At 37.2% G+C, this 14,285-nt stretch overlaps 1 protein-coding gene across 7 annotated transcripts in view; it reads left to right on the top strand.

Annotated features, from left to right (window-relative positions):
* LOC107511005 (serine/threonine-protein kinase TNNI3K) overlaps positions 1-14,285 on the top strand; it is a 256,099-nt gene that overhangs the window by 213,012 nt on the left and 28,802 nt on the right. Inside the window, exon 24 of one of the 7 annotated variants that reach the window (XM_016145062.2) lies at positions 12,374-12,514. The exons of 4 other annotated variants lie outside the window; for them this stretch is intronic. In XM_016145062.2, the coding sequence (XP_016000548.2) occupies positions 12,374-12,479 (106 nt within the window). In that variant the 3' untranslated portion in view covers positions 12,480-12,514. Of the gene's footprint in view, positions 1-136; positions 8,869-12,373; positions 14,280-14,285 lie in introns of those variants that run through there. 2 more of the 7 variants (XM_016145060.2, XM_016145064.2) reach the window with 2 other exon arrangements.

Genomic DNA, 14,285 nt, shown 5'->3' on the forward strand with positions numbered 1-14,285 from the left:
TAGAAGACAGTGGCTCTCAACATTGGCCGCACATTAGAATTCCCTGGGGAGCTTTTATAAGCACCAATGCCCAGAACCAATTAAACCAAATCCACAGGGCTGGCACCCAGACATCAGAATCTTTTGAATTTCCCAGGTGATTCCAATATACCTCCAAGTATGAGATGTATGCTAGAAGAGAATACTACAATGCTAACCTGTCAATCACTCTGTGGGATGGGGATCCAACTGATGGGATAAATGGAAGAGGAAAGTGAGAACAGAGGCACAACAACAGCTGTGACCAAAGGAGACCATTTTGAAGGCTGATTAACTGTGTGGTCTCTCCCAAAAGTCCTTGCAATGTACTGGTAACCTCTGATCTGAGAGGAATTAAATCACACAGGTATAATTTTTAACCTAGTGTCATGCTTTAAAAAAAAAAATGTGTACAAGATTTAGCTTGTAGTCCTGACTAACATATGTTCCCAATGCTAGGCCACAGAGCCCTCGACAACTGTCTTTAAAATGTACATTTATTTTTCAACTTTTGGTTATGAAGCTTATAGCCCATAGTTTTGTAATGCTTGATTTGGTGTGGATTTTGGTTGTTATTTGTTCGCATGTTAATAATTATTATTTTCCTTGATGAAATTAATGTCGAAGTGTGAAGCTGTGTCAGATATTTTCTCCACAGGTAATAGGAATTCAGTAAATTCTACTGAAACCACAAATTGGTGAAATCTGAGATTGAGGAAGTCACACCTAAAGTTCTACCTCTTAAAATACTGTGTGTCTCTAGATATATTTGGAAATAAGCATGTGGCATTTGCTCTTCCCACAGGGTATAAAATCTCCCATCTTGTACATGGATTACATCATGTAGATTTGGAAATGACAAAGTGATATGAAAACTTTCATATGTAAAAACCAGTTAGTGTTTGTGTAGGGCCGGGTTCTGAGAATAGACCGCTATGACCTAGTTAGAAGAAAACCAGCAATCCAGAGACTGAAACTGTAAAACAGATATATTTGGAATTAATTTCTCACATAACAAAGGGCTCATCAAAGGGTTCCTTTAAATAGAAACCTTGCCTAGTATATTTATAACATAATTCAACCTGTAAAAGTTGAATGTAACTTATATAATTTTAAGTTACACATAGGTTTTCCTGAATGCAAAGTTGTGAAAAATGATCCCACCATTAAACGGATGTTCCTAGAAGGAAGGAAAAAAGGACAGTGAAGAGGGGATCATGTCCATTGGCTGTGGTGGAGCAGAATATTTATTAATTAAAACCAGTAGTATCTCTTCCTTATCACCAGGGGTCAAATACTCTCTCAATACTGCCTCTCCTTTGTGTTTCTTTTACTGAAACTTCCCTCAGCCTCCTTAAATGTTCTCTTTTCTTCCAATTCCTTATTCATCCGGATACATTTCTTTTGCCAGCTCATCACAATCAGCAGTTTCAGCATTGTGCTCATGACCACTTTAAACTCTTCCCACCTTGCTTCTCTCTTCTTCATGAGTTTTCTTGTGATTTCATACTGTCCATGTCTCCAACACACACTCTCTCTTCCTCTCTCCTCTTCCCCTCTTTCTCTTACACACACATTACACACACATACATACATTTGTGCGCACACAGTTAACCCCAAGATAGTCCAACATTGACTGATCTGCTTCCTTTTTAAAGTCTTTAATTCTTTCCCCTTCCAGCTTCTCCATGCCCTGATCTATTCAAGCCACTGCTGCCAGTGTAACCTTACTTCTGTAGTACTCCAAGTATATCATTACTCTGCTTTAAAACCATCAATAATTCTCCTTCACCTCTAAAATTAAGTGAAATTATGTCATCCTGGAGTCCACAATGATCAGCAATACACATTTCCAGTTTTAACTCCCACTGAACATCATATATTCCACTGATTCTAGACAGAGGGTGATACTGTCAGTCCTCTTCTCAAATGCATTCTAGGATTTTTGGAACTGTATGAGGCAATTTTTTGGGAGGTTCTACTGCTGGTTAGTGGCCTGGGGCCAGAGTGTTGAACTTCCTACAAGGTTCTGGACAATCCCACAGAATAAAGAATTATCCTGCATAAAATAGCAATAATATCCCTGGTGGCACACACTCTAGACATACTAGAAGTTTGATACTAACCTCTCAAGACCACTTTAAAACTTTAACTCAGAGCCTTTTATAAAACACATGTAGTGATATTTTTGTTCTAAAACTTAAATCTGTGTAAGTTTGTGAATGAGACTTCTCAGTATATATTTTTTATTTCTCATTTTTCTCAGTTTTCCTGGAGCTAAGGATGAAATAGGTCACTTATCCTCTTCATCACCCCATATAGAGTGGATGTAATCTTTTTCCTGGATCATCCTGGGTTTGTCCTTTAAGGATTTAGCTTTATACCAGCATTTCTTATCTGACCTTCCACCTTACTTGGTCCCATGCTGTGTTTCCCTGATGTGGTCCAAAGAATTTCAAGCTTCAAACCAATAATAATCAGTATGAGAACATCTTCATAGCACTTACATCCACCTGTATTTATAGTTTTAGCCATTCATTTTCTTTTTTATTAGTGTCTACACTAAATTATAAACATTATAAGGGCATGAACTTCTCTCCTTTTTGATGCTATATCTCCAAAACTTAGAACAGTGTCTAGCACATGATAGATGCTAAATATCTATTTGTGAAATAAATAAATAATCATAGCAAGTTTTCACAAACATTATGCCATTTAATTCTCATAACAATCTTATTAAGTAAGACTCATGATTTCCATTTTTCAAGTTATAAAAAAAAAAAACTCTGATACGCAAACAATTTAATTTAATTTATATGAAACTAGATAGTTAGAAAATTGTAGTTAATAGTTGAATCTGGGCCGATCAGGTAGTGTTTCCATTACACCACACTGTCTCAGGCGACTAAGCTTGACTAACATATGTGAACTATCTTTAAGAAGCAGAAACTTCTAGCCTCTGGTTTTGACTTTGAGGAGAATCACCAGGGAGCTGTCCAGAGTGCTGATCTACTTCCATCTAAAGCTTGGCCAAATCCAATGAAACATAGTTTATTCTCAATCTGTGGCCAATACAGCCTTGCACAGAAGGTTTCCCTTCTCACTCTAACTATCACTGATACTAGCCACACTATCTCATCTTATACCTGCTCATAACAGATCTTTATAATTAGCTGCCTGCACTGATATAGACCTAACCCGAAGACAACAAACTCCACATTGGCTGCCTCATTCACCAGCATGCCATGGCCTTACCTTGTCCTATCTATCTTTTTAAATAATGGTTCCGAAAATCAGACTGAGTCCTTGACCACATTTCATAAACAGTGAAAACCATTTAGAACTTATAAAAAGACAAACTCTTTTGCTTTATGTACTTGGGGATTAGTTTTGAGGATAACTCTAGTATGATTTCTTTATTAAGCACATTGTAAAACTAGATACTTTTTCATTTTCTCATAAATATATTCTCTACTACAGTAGTCAGTTATGCTAACTGTATTTTTTAAAAAAAATTTTTAGCTGACATTTTGAGGCAAAATATAGCCTGACTATCTAATGATAAGAGTTTCATGAGTTTTCAATCCTGGAAATGAAGAGTAATGCTTCCCTTTATCACTTATAAACATGATGAAAGCCCAGAATCTTTTTCTACATAGAAATTATTTTAAGATTCATAAATTTAAGGAAATGATGAAAAGATAATATCTTTAGCTTTCTACACCATTTTTATTAAAGATTGTTAATTTAAAATATAACACCTATAGGCTGTATAAAATACCTCATTGTCTATCCAAGCATCACATTAGTATCTAATTCTCACTTCAGCAATGTCTTCTGAGCTTATAGAAAGAGTTGCCTTACAACTCAATTGATTTAATTTACATAGGCCTGGCTCACACTGTTTGAATAATGAAGAAAGTAAGATGTTACCTACCTAATCTAGGGACAAGACAGCTTTTTTTTCTAGTATAGTTATCACCCTCAGGATATATACTTTGTGTGACACTCACTTGCTGAAGGTCAATTATCAAGCTCATTAAGTGTTTGCACTGAAAAAATATAAAAGCCAAAAGAGAGCAGCTAGAATCTAAGCAAGTGTCATGATGCCTGTTAGTTTCCTTTTATCTCTTTTTTTTTAAGCCCAAATCTTTTTGAGGTGCTCATAAATTTTTCTAATGAACAAAAGAAGAAAAATTTTTAATGTCATGTAGTATAGGGTTGAGAGAAAATATATAGCTATTCGTGTTGATGTGAGGGTCTGAAAGTATTTGGTACACCTCATTATGTCCCTGACTGTCTTCTAATAAGGAGAGAAAATTAAAGAAAGTGGAGAGAAGTCTTACAGGAAGTTAAAACTAATTCCACGAAGGACCCCTCCCCCCAAAAAAATAAGCCTACCCATCTATTTATATTTACAAAAACCTCTTTACCACAGCCCTAGGTCCACTATAGTAAAATAAACAAACAATTCCCATATACACATATACGCACAAAAAGTAAAAAGAAGACTATAAATTGATTGTTGGTGCCCTCTGTTTCTCATGCTGTTGACATCCTAAAAATCATCAGCATCGGAAATAATCTGTGCTGAAATGCAATAGAGCTCTGTGTAAGATCTCCCTTTCAGCTGATGTGGACTTAGAGCAATTGTGTTAGTAGCTCTTTTCTAGTTGCCTTGCTCTCTAGCACCACCTAGCAATCAGTTGACAAACCACGTGTGGGGCCTCCAGCCCCTTGCTATAGTAAGGAGAGAGACTCGGAGATTTCACACTGAACAAAGGCATTCAGCCTAAAAGTTAGGAGCACGTGAAAAATATCAGTACTTTCTTTCAGTTCCTTGACTTTTAAAACCATCCTTAGTTTGAAACGGGCTTTCTCTCATGAAAAATGTAAAAGAAGGAACTTCAAACAAAATATTCTGTTCAGAAGAGGAAATGATGAAAAGTGGGAAATTAATAAAAGTGAAGATATGAGAAGAGCCCTTCATGTGTAAAAGTGGCACCTTTTTATAAGCTTTAAGGACCTGAATTTATTGTCGAACATAAAAGATTTGCATGAAAAAAGAGAGTCAGTGACATATTTAGGTTACAACATATGCACTTGAGAAAGAGAGGGGATGCAGCCCCGTCATGGCTATTCTGATGGTATAACTTTGTGTTCTTTTTTATCCTTCGGTAGTGCTTGTTAGCAACCTAAAATGGGCTCCCTCATAACCCAAAGGGCCAGTCAGAAGGCAGTTCCCTCTTCAAGCGTTTTGTAATGCTAATTAACTAATTCCCAGCCACATGAAGGGAACCTGCAAAGATTCGCCAGAGGCAAACTGCTAAATAAATGGTGACAGATTTCTCAGTTTTCAATTAAATAAAATGACGTATTGGAACAACGAATAGCCTAACTTTCTTATGATGATGAGTGTTTTATGAGTTTTTCATTTCTGGAAATGAAGAGAAGCCCCGTCCCTTTCTCCATTCATGACTAAAACAAGAGCCCAGACCCACTTTTAAGTACATCAAAGCACATAGATCCTGCCTTTGGTGGTGACATTTACTGTGTACGACTGAAAATTAAGACTTGGTCCGAAAATGCTGCTTTTGAGACTGCTTCTCCTCTACTGAAATGTCTGACAGGTCACAGCATAGGGACCAAAGAGAACAACCATCCTAATTAAATCTGAACAGGCATCACTGTGCACTGTTCAACAGTCTGACTCCAGCTCCGGCCCCGCCCTACTCCCTCCTGACTCCAGTGTTTGTGCTGTGAATCTCTTGCTAGCATGGCAACTGTTGCTATGTTTGCAGTAATAAGAAATGGGTGCTGCTGATGTCTCTGTAATGATTCAGATACAAGAGCAATGATTTCTAAATAGATTTCTGAAGCAGCTCTTACGAAGGTGCCACACAGTTTAATAGATTTAATTCCTTGTGGATTTTTTTTTTCTTCCTTGCACCTTTAACACCTCCCTTATGGACTAAATCTAACCCTCATATAATACCAAAATGGCAACATCCTTCATTTTGCTTGCTAGTGTTTGAAACAGGAAGGTTCCTGTTAAAGAAGACATTTTACAAGCCAGTGTTTTGTATTATCTTCTCGAAAACTATGAGATTGAGTTTTTCTTGATGTCTAGGTAAGTAGCTAATATAGCCTAAAAAAAAATTGTGGACCCAGAAAATAATAATCCCTGTACTAACCAAAGTGGAATGAAACTATTCATCATTCATATTTGTGATATTAGCTGAGCATTTTCTACTAACGAGGAGATATTTTAAAGGTCTCTATTGCAAAGGAGTACAAAAAATTCACTAGTAGAAATATATTTATCTTCCTGCATCATCTTCTAAAGAGATAGTGAAAAAAATAAAATCCTCTTTTTTTGGCCTTAATCACACACCTATTTGGCAGCCAGTGTTACTTACTCCACTACTTGTCAGTGGATGCTAACACAGCCTAGGCCCTAAAGGAGATGTGATTGAGACAAGACCATGTGCACTAATAGCAACATTAGTCTGACCAAAAAAGAAAAAAGGAATACATGTCACATGTTTATATCACTTACTATATTCCAGACACTGTTGTTTTTGTATTCCAGACTTATCACAACTCTTCTGCAAGGTAAGATTTATTTGCCAATACTCTACAAGTGAGAAAACTGGAGCATAGATAGGATAATTGACCTGCCCAGAGCTTTGCAACTAGTAAACAGCAGGGCCAAGGTTGAGCCTAGATCAGCCTGACTTCAAAGCCCACGATCTTTTCACTACTTGCTGAGCCGCTGTAGGAGAGACAGAAACCCACTCTTGTGCTAATCGGACATGTTGCTTGGGCAAGCCCCCTCCTGCCCTGGCTTTCAGGATTCTCATCCGCAGTGCAGCATGTGAACTGGATCCTTGCCACTTAAGGTATGGCCCATGGACCAGCAGCTTTAGCATCACCTAGGACCTTGTTAGAAAGTCAGACTCTCAAGTTCCCCACAGGCCTACTGAATCACAATCTGCATTTTAATAAAATTTTAACTGGTGTGATTGTACATTAAAATTTAAGAAGCACAGGACTTGCCAGTTGCTATGGACCTTTCCCTTTCTGGCTCAAGTGTATTTAGAATGTTGTCCCTTTTATGCCTACATTTTTAGATCCTACCCTCCTCCAACATTGTATCACTGCTCTCTATAAATATTTTGAATCCATCCTTATACTTGATGGAAATATTTTTATCTCTTCCAGGAAAAGTTATTTATTTGAGTCCACTTACCACTTTTTACTTAGTATTATGTCTATGTTGTATACATTTCTTGAGGAGGAGACTCATTCATGTGAAATAATTTTATACCTGCAGTACCACCTGTCATAGGACACTACATAAAGAAAACATGTTGAATAAATCATTATCTTAGTTTAGTTAAAATGTCATACAGTGCTGTGATTGTAAGATGCCCCTGTTATTCATTATCAACTTTTTAAAGCAAACACGCTTCAAGAATTCTTTAAACATGTATTCAAATAAGCTTGCAAATAGCACACATGACAAGAATAGTTTTCAAACTTTCTCACCACCCCCCATCGTTTTAGTACACAAACACATGAAAGATTCAATTAAAACCAAGGTCAACTTCAAAATCTCCTCCTCTAGTAAGTCTTCATAGATATCCTCAACTGGTACCCATCATGTTTGTTGCCATCTTATCCAGTGCATATAGCCTCAGAGCATAGAAACTGTATTATAACCATTATAATTATATTAATTGCCTCCCTATACACACACACACCTACACATTGTATATCCTTTGAGATCTTCCGTCTTAAATCTTTGCATTCTTAATATTTATCACAATATATGGCACACAGTAAGTGGTAGACATATGTATATTGAATGAATGAATGGCTCAACCAACACAAATGTTTTGATTCCAAAGTCTTTTTTTTTTTTTTTTTGCTCTACATTAGAGTTTATTGACATCAAGGGCATGGAGAAACATAATTTGGGGTAAGATTTAAGAAGTACTTGTTTCAGCCATGTTAATATTTTCTACCAGTATGGCACTTTAATTTAGTGTCATATAAGTTAGTCATCCAGACACATGAGCTCAGAGACAGGATCTCAAGTGCCTTTGGGATACGCCAAGTTGAAAGTTGAAGCAGTGTTTGTTTTTTTTCCTCTCTCAGTAAATCAGACAGTCATTCATTCAACAAACATTTACAGAGTGCCTACATTGTGCCAGGCGTTTGCTAGAGCCTGGAGATGTCAAGAAGAATACATAGTATAATCTTTCCTACCTCTAATTAGTCTAGAATAAATAATAGGCCCCTAGTGTGTTCATGACACAATTTGACACGTATAATAATGGGCGCCTGACTCTTGGGTGCTGTAAGCACAGAATGAAGGCAGAGATAGGCTATTGGCCTAGTGTCTGGAGAGGTATGTCCAGCGAGTCACCCATTTGTCTTTCTCTGGAAAGGACAGTGAATTTGGGGAAGAAGAACACTTGGCTATGGATTATCAGGTAGTGAATCCATACTGAAGAGGAAAGTCACTGAAAAAAACAGGATGAAAGATAAGGAAAGCTGGTGAGGCATGGACTCATTAGAAGCACATTGTGTAAATTTAAACATTTAAACAGGATTTTTGGGAGAAAGTTATAAACAGAAAATTATCCAACTGCGCACAATTCCTTGAGTTCATATTAAACCTTGGAATGGTCTCCTCTGTAGGAGAATCCTATGCTTTTGCTCTCTATATATTTAAAAGGAAAATGAAACAGGAAACATCTAGATGACTATTTAATGATGAAACATTCCCACCAGGCTGAGAAATGGCTTTATTTGTCTGGAGCTGACTTCTGGTGTCTTGAACCTGGGGAGCCAGCCCTGAAAGGGGAACAAGAAAAGCTTTAAGGGTCATCTAATTTGTCTCTCCTCAAGATGGTGTCAGAATAAGGAATAGGAAGTAAGAAGGGCGGGAGATTATGTTCTTCCTTGCCTACTCCATACATTATTAGTTGTCTGATAACTAATTCGTTAGCTTTCAGCTAACACTAATGTATCAAGTAGGAATGTTTTCAGCTGAAAGTAACAGAAAACTTTATAAATAGTTGTTTAACAAAACAGTGACTCGTTTTTCACACATAACAAGAAATCTTTAAGGAGATAGCCATGGACAATGGTTCTGCTGCATGGCAAGCCATAGAAGACCCACGCTTATTTTTATGCCTTGATTATCTTCAGCATATCGGTCTGTCTTTCTCATGTTTGTGGCGACATGGTTACAAAATGACTGCAACATCTCTAGTCACCGTGTCTTATTTAAAGCTGGCAAAGAAGGCTAGTGTGTACCAGCATGTTTTTCTGTCCTATATCCTTTGAGCAGGAAATCAAAAGTCTTCTGACAGTGAGTTTTCAGAACCTGGACCAGGGCATGTGCCCCTTAGAAAAGAGACGCAAGAGGAAGAGGATGACTTCCTGGTAACAGAAGTGGGAATTGTTGTGCCGCACGGGAAGGGAGCATGCATCTTGGAGACACAGATATCTGTGTTCAAATCCCAGTTATGCCTCCTGAGAAGAGTATGTACTTGGGTCGCGGCTAGTAAAACAGGTATCATGATATTACTTTGCCTGGTTTTGGCAAGAGTTGGAGGAAATACATATAAAACATGTAATATCATCTTTGGGAACTTTGTGTTGTTTTATTTTAAACTGTAGATAACCATCCACTATGTCACAGTCCTACCCAGAGATGGATAAACGCCTTTTCGAGGCTGAGAAGAGAAAGCCTATGTCTTCCTAGAATTCAGAATCCTAAGTCAGGCAATTTCTTCTTTTCATCACTTATTCTCTTTCAAATAGTGGGATACTCCTTTTTCTCTTTTAAAGCAGCTTTACCCATATATTTCTCAAGCTTTTCCTTACCTATAGAAACTGCTTGTTTGTCAAATTCAACAATGTTGACCATTCCCCAGTGAAGCTGCCATTTGGATTAAAGTCAGGGTTTCTGACTGTTTTCTACCAAGTTGCAATGTACATGAAAATGACAGAAATCAGGGGAAGTGACTTTTGAGGATTCAATTTTTCTTTCTTTGTAATCTCTGAAAAGAAAATTGTAGTTAATTGTGAATATGCCTGCTAAAGGCTAGTGTACTACCTGAAAATGGAAAGGATAGAAAGTGCCTGAGAAACAATAAGTCTAAGTACATTGGTTTTACCCAAATGAACATTTTTTATTGCATATAAAAAACAGTCCTTTATTGTTCAGAGCAAGATGAGTCTTACACCCTTTTCTTCAATAATGTTTTATCAGATTAACAGAGAAAAAATTATGGAATCGTAGAATAAGTAAAATGAAAATTGATAACAGAAAATCATGTTAAGATGTCGCTTGTTTGTGACATGTGACATGCGAAGAAATACAGTATTTGACTAGGAAAGGTAATTAAGAACCACTTTCAGTTATTGAGTGATCAGAATTTCATTCTTTTAAACAAGTTTCCTGCTGCTTGTATATTCTTTGACTACCTTAGTTAAAAGGTGGACAATTTTAAATTTAAAGGCTACCTAGAAAAGTTAAATTGCATTATTTGCCTCCCAAATTTTACTTACAGAGATGTTTAGCACAAAGGGCAATAAATTCCAACCATTTTTCTTTTATCTTGGTAGAAGGAGAAAAAAGTATATATTTGAAATATTATCAAGTTTGTTTGTTTCTTTTTTTCTTTCTTTCTTTCTTTTTATTTTCAATTATTGCCCATTGAATTAGGCCGGCACCTTACACTATAATTTATCTAAAATAAAAAGACCTATGTGTTACATTTGTTTAAATAAACTCCTCTTTATTTTAGAGAGATACTGGTATACAAAGTTTAATTGAATATGACTGGAACTGGAAAGTTCTTGGAATTAATCAATTAACTCAGAAATATTTGTTGAGCTCCTGCTAGGTACAGAGCACTATGTCTGGCCCTATCCAGTCAGCCACCAATATTTTGATAACTAATCTTGTATAAATACTCCTGGCAAACTGAATAAATGATCTTTTGTTCTTTCCTCCCTTCTTGTGTTTCCCTTATTTTCTTTATTTAAAAGATTAACAGGATATTATTTATAGATGAGAAAAAACTCAATGGGTGTGATGTTCTCTTATTACTATAGTCCCTTTATTTACTTGATTTTATCACTCTTTAGGTTGTTGAACTGGAGTTGTGTTCATTTAACACATATTGAGCATCTACTGTGTGCCAAATCTTGTAGTGGACATTGGAAATACAAAGATGGACTACATATCCCCCTAGCCCTGAAAGAAGTCGATCTAGTGGGAGGTCAGAGAAGAAAACAGGAAGTTCTGAGCCAGGTGTAGGATGCTGTGGGTGCCTGAAGAAAGTCAAAGTAGGCTTCCTGATGCCACTGCTGTTTACTTGAATCTGACAGAATTAGCTAAGCAGAGAGGGAAGGAAAGGTGTGCTAGGAAGATGGAAATCTGTGTGATTTTCATCTGGTAAATAGCAAAGAGTTTTGTATAACTAGAGTAGAAGAGATGCATAGATATTTAAAGTGAGCAGAAGTACAAATAAGAGAAAAACATAGAGACAGGTGAGTTCACAATCCAAAGGAAATTGCAAGGGTGAGAACGATTTTCTTTATGCAGCTTGCCTTCCAGTCACTAAGAACTCAGACTCTTCATCCCATCCAGTGGGCATGTGAGGCTCTGAATGGGGCTTGATATAGCAATCAGTCATCTTTATTGAAATTACACTGGCACATGGCTCTAAATTCTGACTGACCCTGAATGAGCATGATTTCTACAGCTGTGCTTAGAATGGGTCATTGGAAAGATGCATGTGGGTAGAGAAAATGTGGTGATACGGATGATACATAAGTGACATAGACAAAGTAAAGCTCTGCCTTGAACCAAAGATTGGCCCCTGGAACTGTGCAAACCAGGCAGCACTGCAGCGTGGCTCTTGGCACTCAGCTAATACTATATTGATGACACCATTCATGTGGTCATCTGATTATGAGGCTGTCTCTTTAAATGGTGAGGAAAGGGAAGTAAAGATGTAAAGATATAGACATCATGATTTAAAAAACTTACCCAAAGATTTCACAGCTTCTGATTTGTTAACCTCTAGATGGAAAGGTAAATGATGAAACCGAGACCTACTGAGTTAACTGCCCAGCGTCTCAGCCACATGCCTTATTCCTCTTTATATGCATCTCCACTCCCACACCATTCCCATCTGCCTTCATCCGTTAGTGCCTAGAATAGCACTTGGCACATGGTAGTTCCTCATCAAAAGTTCATTGAGTGAAAAAGCCGACACCTACCACTGACAGAGTGCTATTTATACTGTTCTGTCTTCTCTGTTAGGAGCTTCCTACTATGTTCTTCAAAACGGACATTCCACAGCAGCATGCCTCATTCCATATGGAACACTTCTCTCTTACCAAGGCTTATGACTGGGCTGACCATGTGAGCACCCATAGTTGGCCTTTTCTGCCTCTCATCCAGGTGAATGGCTTGCCATGGAAAACCATAAGTGACTTTTGCCATCTCAGGAGAATTACTCACGATAAGACACTTGAAGAACAAAACATTTTGGCTCCTTGATGTTGATGCTAGTTTTGGATTGTTAACAAAGGCTTTGCTAAAAGGTTATGTTATTAGATTAACTGAGCACACAGTTAATACTGTTTGACTGGCCCCTGATAACAGCAGAGCTGCCTGAAATGAGGAAGTGGTTGTGGAGAAGGAGTTGGCACGACTCAGAGGGCCACATGTGCATTTCAAGTTCATTCACTCAGCTGACATTTTTTGAGCACTTATAGTGGGATTTGGGAATGCACTTTACTGAGGCCCCATCCCTTACCTCAATGAACAAATAATTTTAACCCAGTGCACTAAGTGTTCTTATCAAGTGAGTCCATGAGAAAGTGGAGACACAGAATCACTACTAGGAGTTGAGAACCTGATGATGACTCTCTTACACTGTTCCCTCAGGAGAAAATGTTCAGTTGGCACATATCTCTTTAGAATCCTCCATGTCTGCAGAGAATTTTGCATTCTCAGTGCAAGAGTAGTTTTCTTTCCTTCCTTCTTTCTTTTTCCCCTCCTCACTTTTTCTCTAAACCAAACCCAAGCAAAGTCTGCAATATCCAGAGGCAGCTGGTGCTACAATGTGGGAATGTTAAATGTTTAACATCTTGTCACTTGCAAAACTGATGGAGTCATCCTTTTTGTTTCAGAGTTTCATGTTTAGGGATTGAAGAGCTAGATTGATGAGCATTAGCAGAGAGAAATATTTTTTGAGAAGTAAGTGAAGCTGATGACACGTTACTTTACAGTTTAGCGAAATTCAGCAAATCTAATTCTATTATCCTGTCAAAGTTTTGCAAAAGGGAGACCTGAAAGCATATTTAAGATGAATCTTTAAAGATTTCAGAAGCCCCGACCACATCTTCAAAAGTCATATGCATCTGGTGCTGACAGACCTTTGTTTTTTTTATACACAAAGGGAAATAAATAATCTTCTAAGAACTAATTAAGTTTAAATAAAGTTATCTTGGTGATGCAGTGCCTGCTTCTTCTCCCTTGAAAAGAATATCAAGCAGTAAACCATAACCATGTTTTTTAATTCAAAGGCTTTTCAAAGTTTACATAGCCAGATTTACCCAGGCACACCAAAATAGAAGCTTCCTTTATGAATCATAGAGCAGAGTTCTGAAATGCAGATGTTTTTGAACGTGTAAAGCCAGATCGTTTGCGCACTTGTTTATTTTCATGATCAAGTATAAGATATGGTCTAATAGATGCATTCTTACCAAAATGTCAAGAGCAATCCTTTTAAAACATTTTCCCACAACTCTATGTCTTCTCTTGAGGTTCCTAAGCCAACAAACTGAAGGAGTTTATGACGCTTTTTTTGCAGTTGGTGGGATATGTATATATTTGTACTGAAATGTTCTTATTAAGTCCAAGAGAAGCGCTAATGTGAATGTTCATTTCAATAGAAATGGTTTTTTTTCTCTGCTCTTTAATAATTATTCATTAAAGAAGGAAATTCTTAATAGTATTTGTTGAGAACTTAGTATGTACTGTACAATATCTAATTTAACATTTCTAGCTGGTAGGAATTTAATATTCCTACAAGGTAGATATTATCTGGTTTTTGAAAATAACAAAACTGGTCAAAACAGTTAGGAAATAGTCTCTGAGGTATTAAGTAGAGAAGCCGGGGTTGACCCCGATCTTACTAACCCAAAAGTTCATGTGTTCTTTGCAG

The sequence above is a fragment of the Rousettus aegyptiacus genome, unplaced genomic scaffold (genome assembly GCF_014176215.1).
Source record: "Rousettus aegyptiacus isolate mRouAeg1 unplaced genomic scaffold, mRouAeg1.p scaffold_m13_p_1, whole genome shotgun sequence".
NCBI lineage: Eukaryota > Metazoa > Chordata > Mammalia > Chiroptera > Pteropodidae > Rousettus > Rousettus aegyptiacus.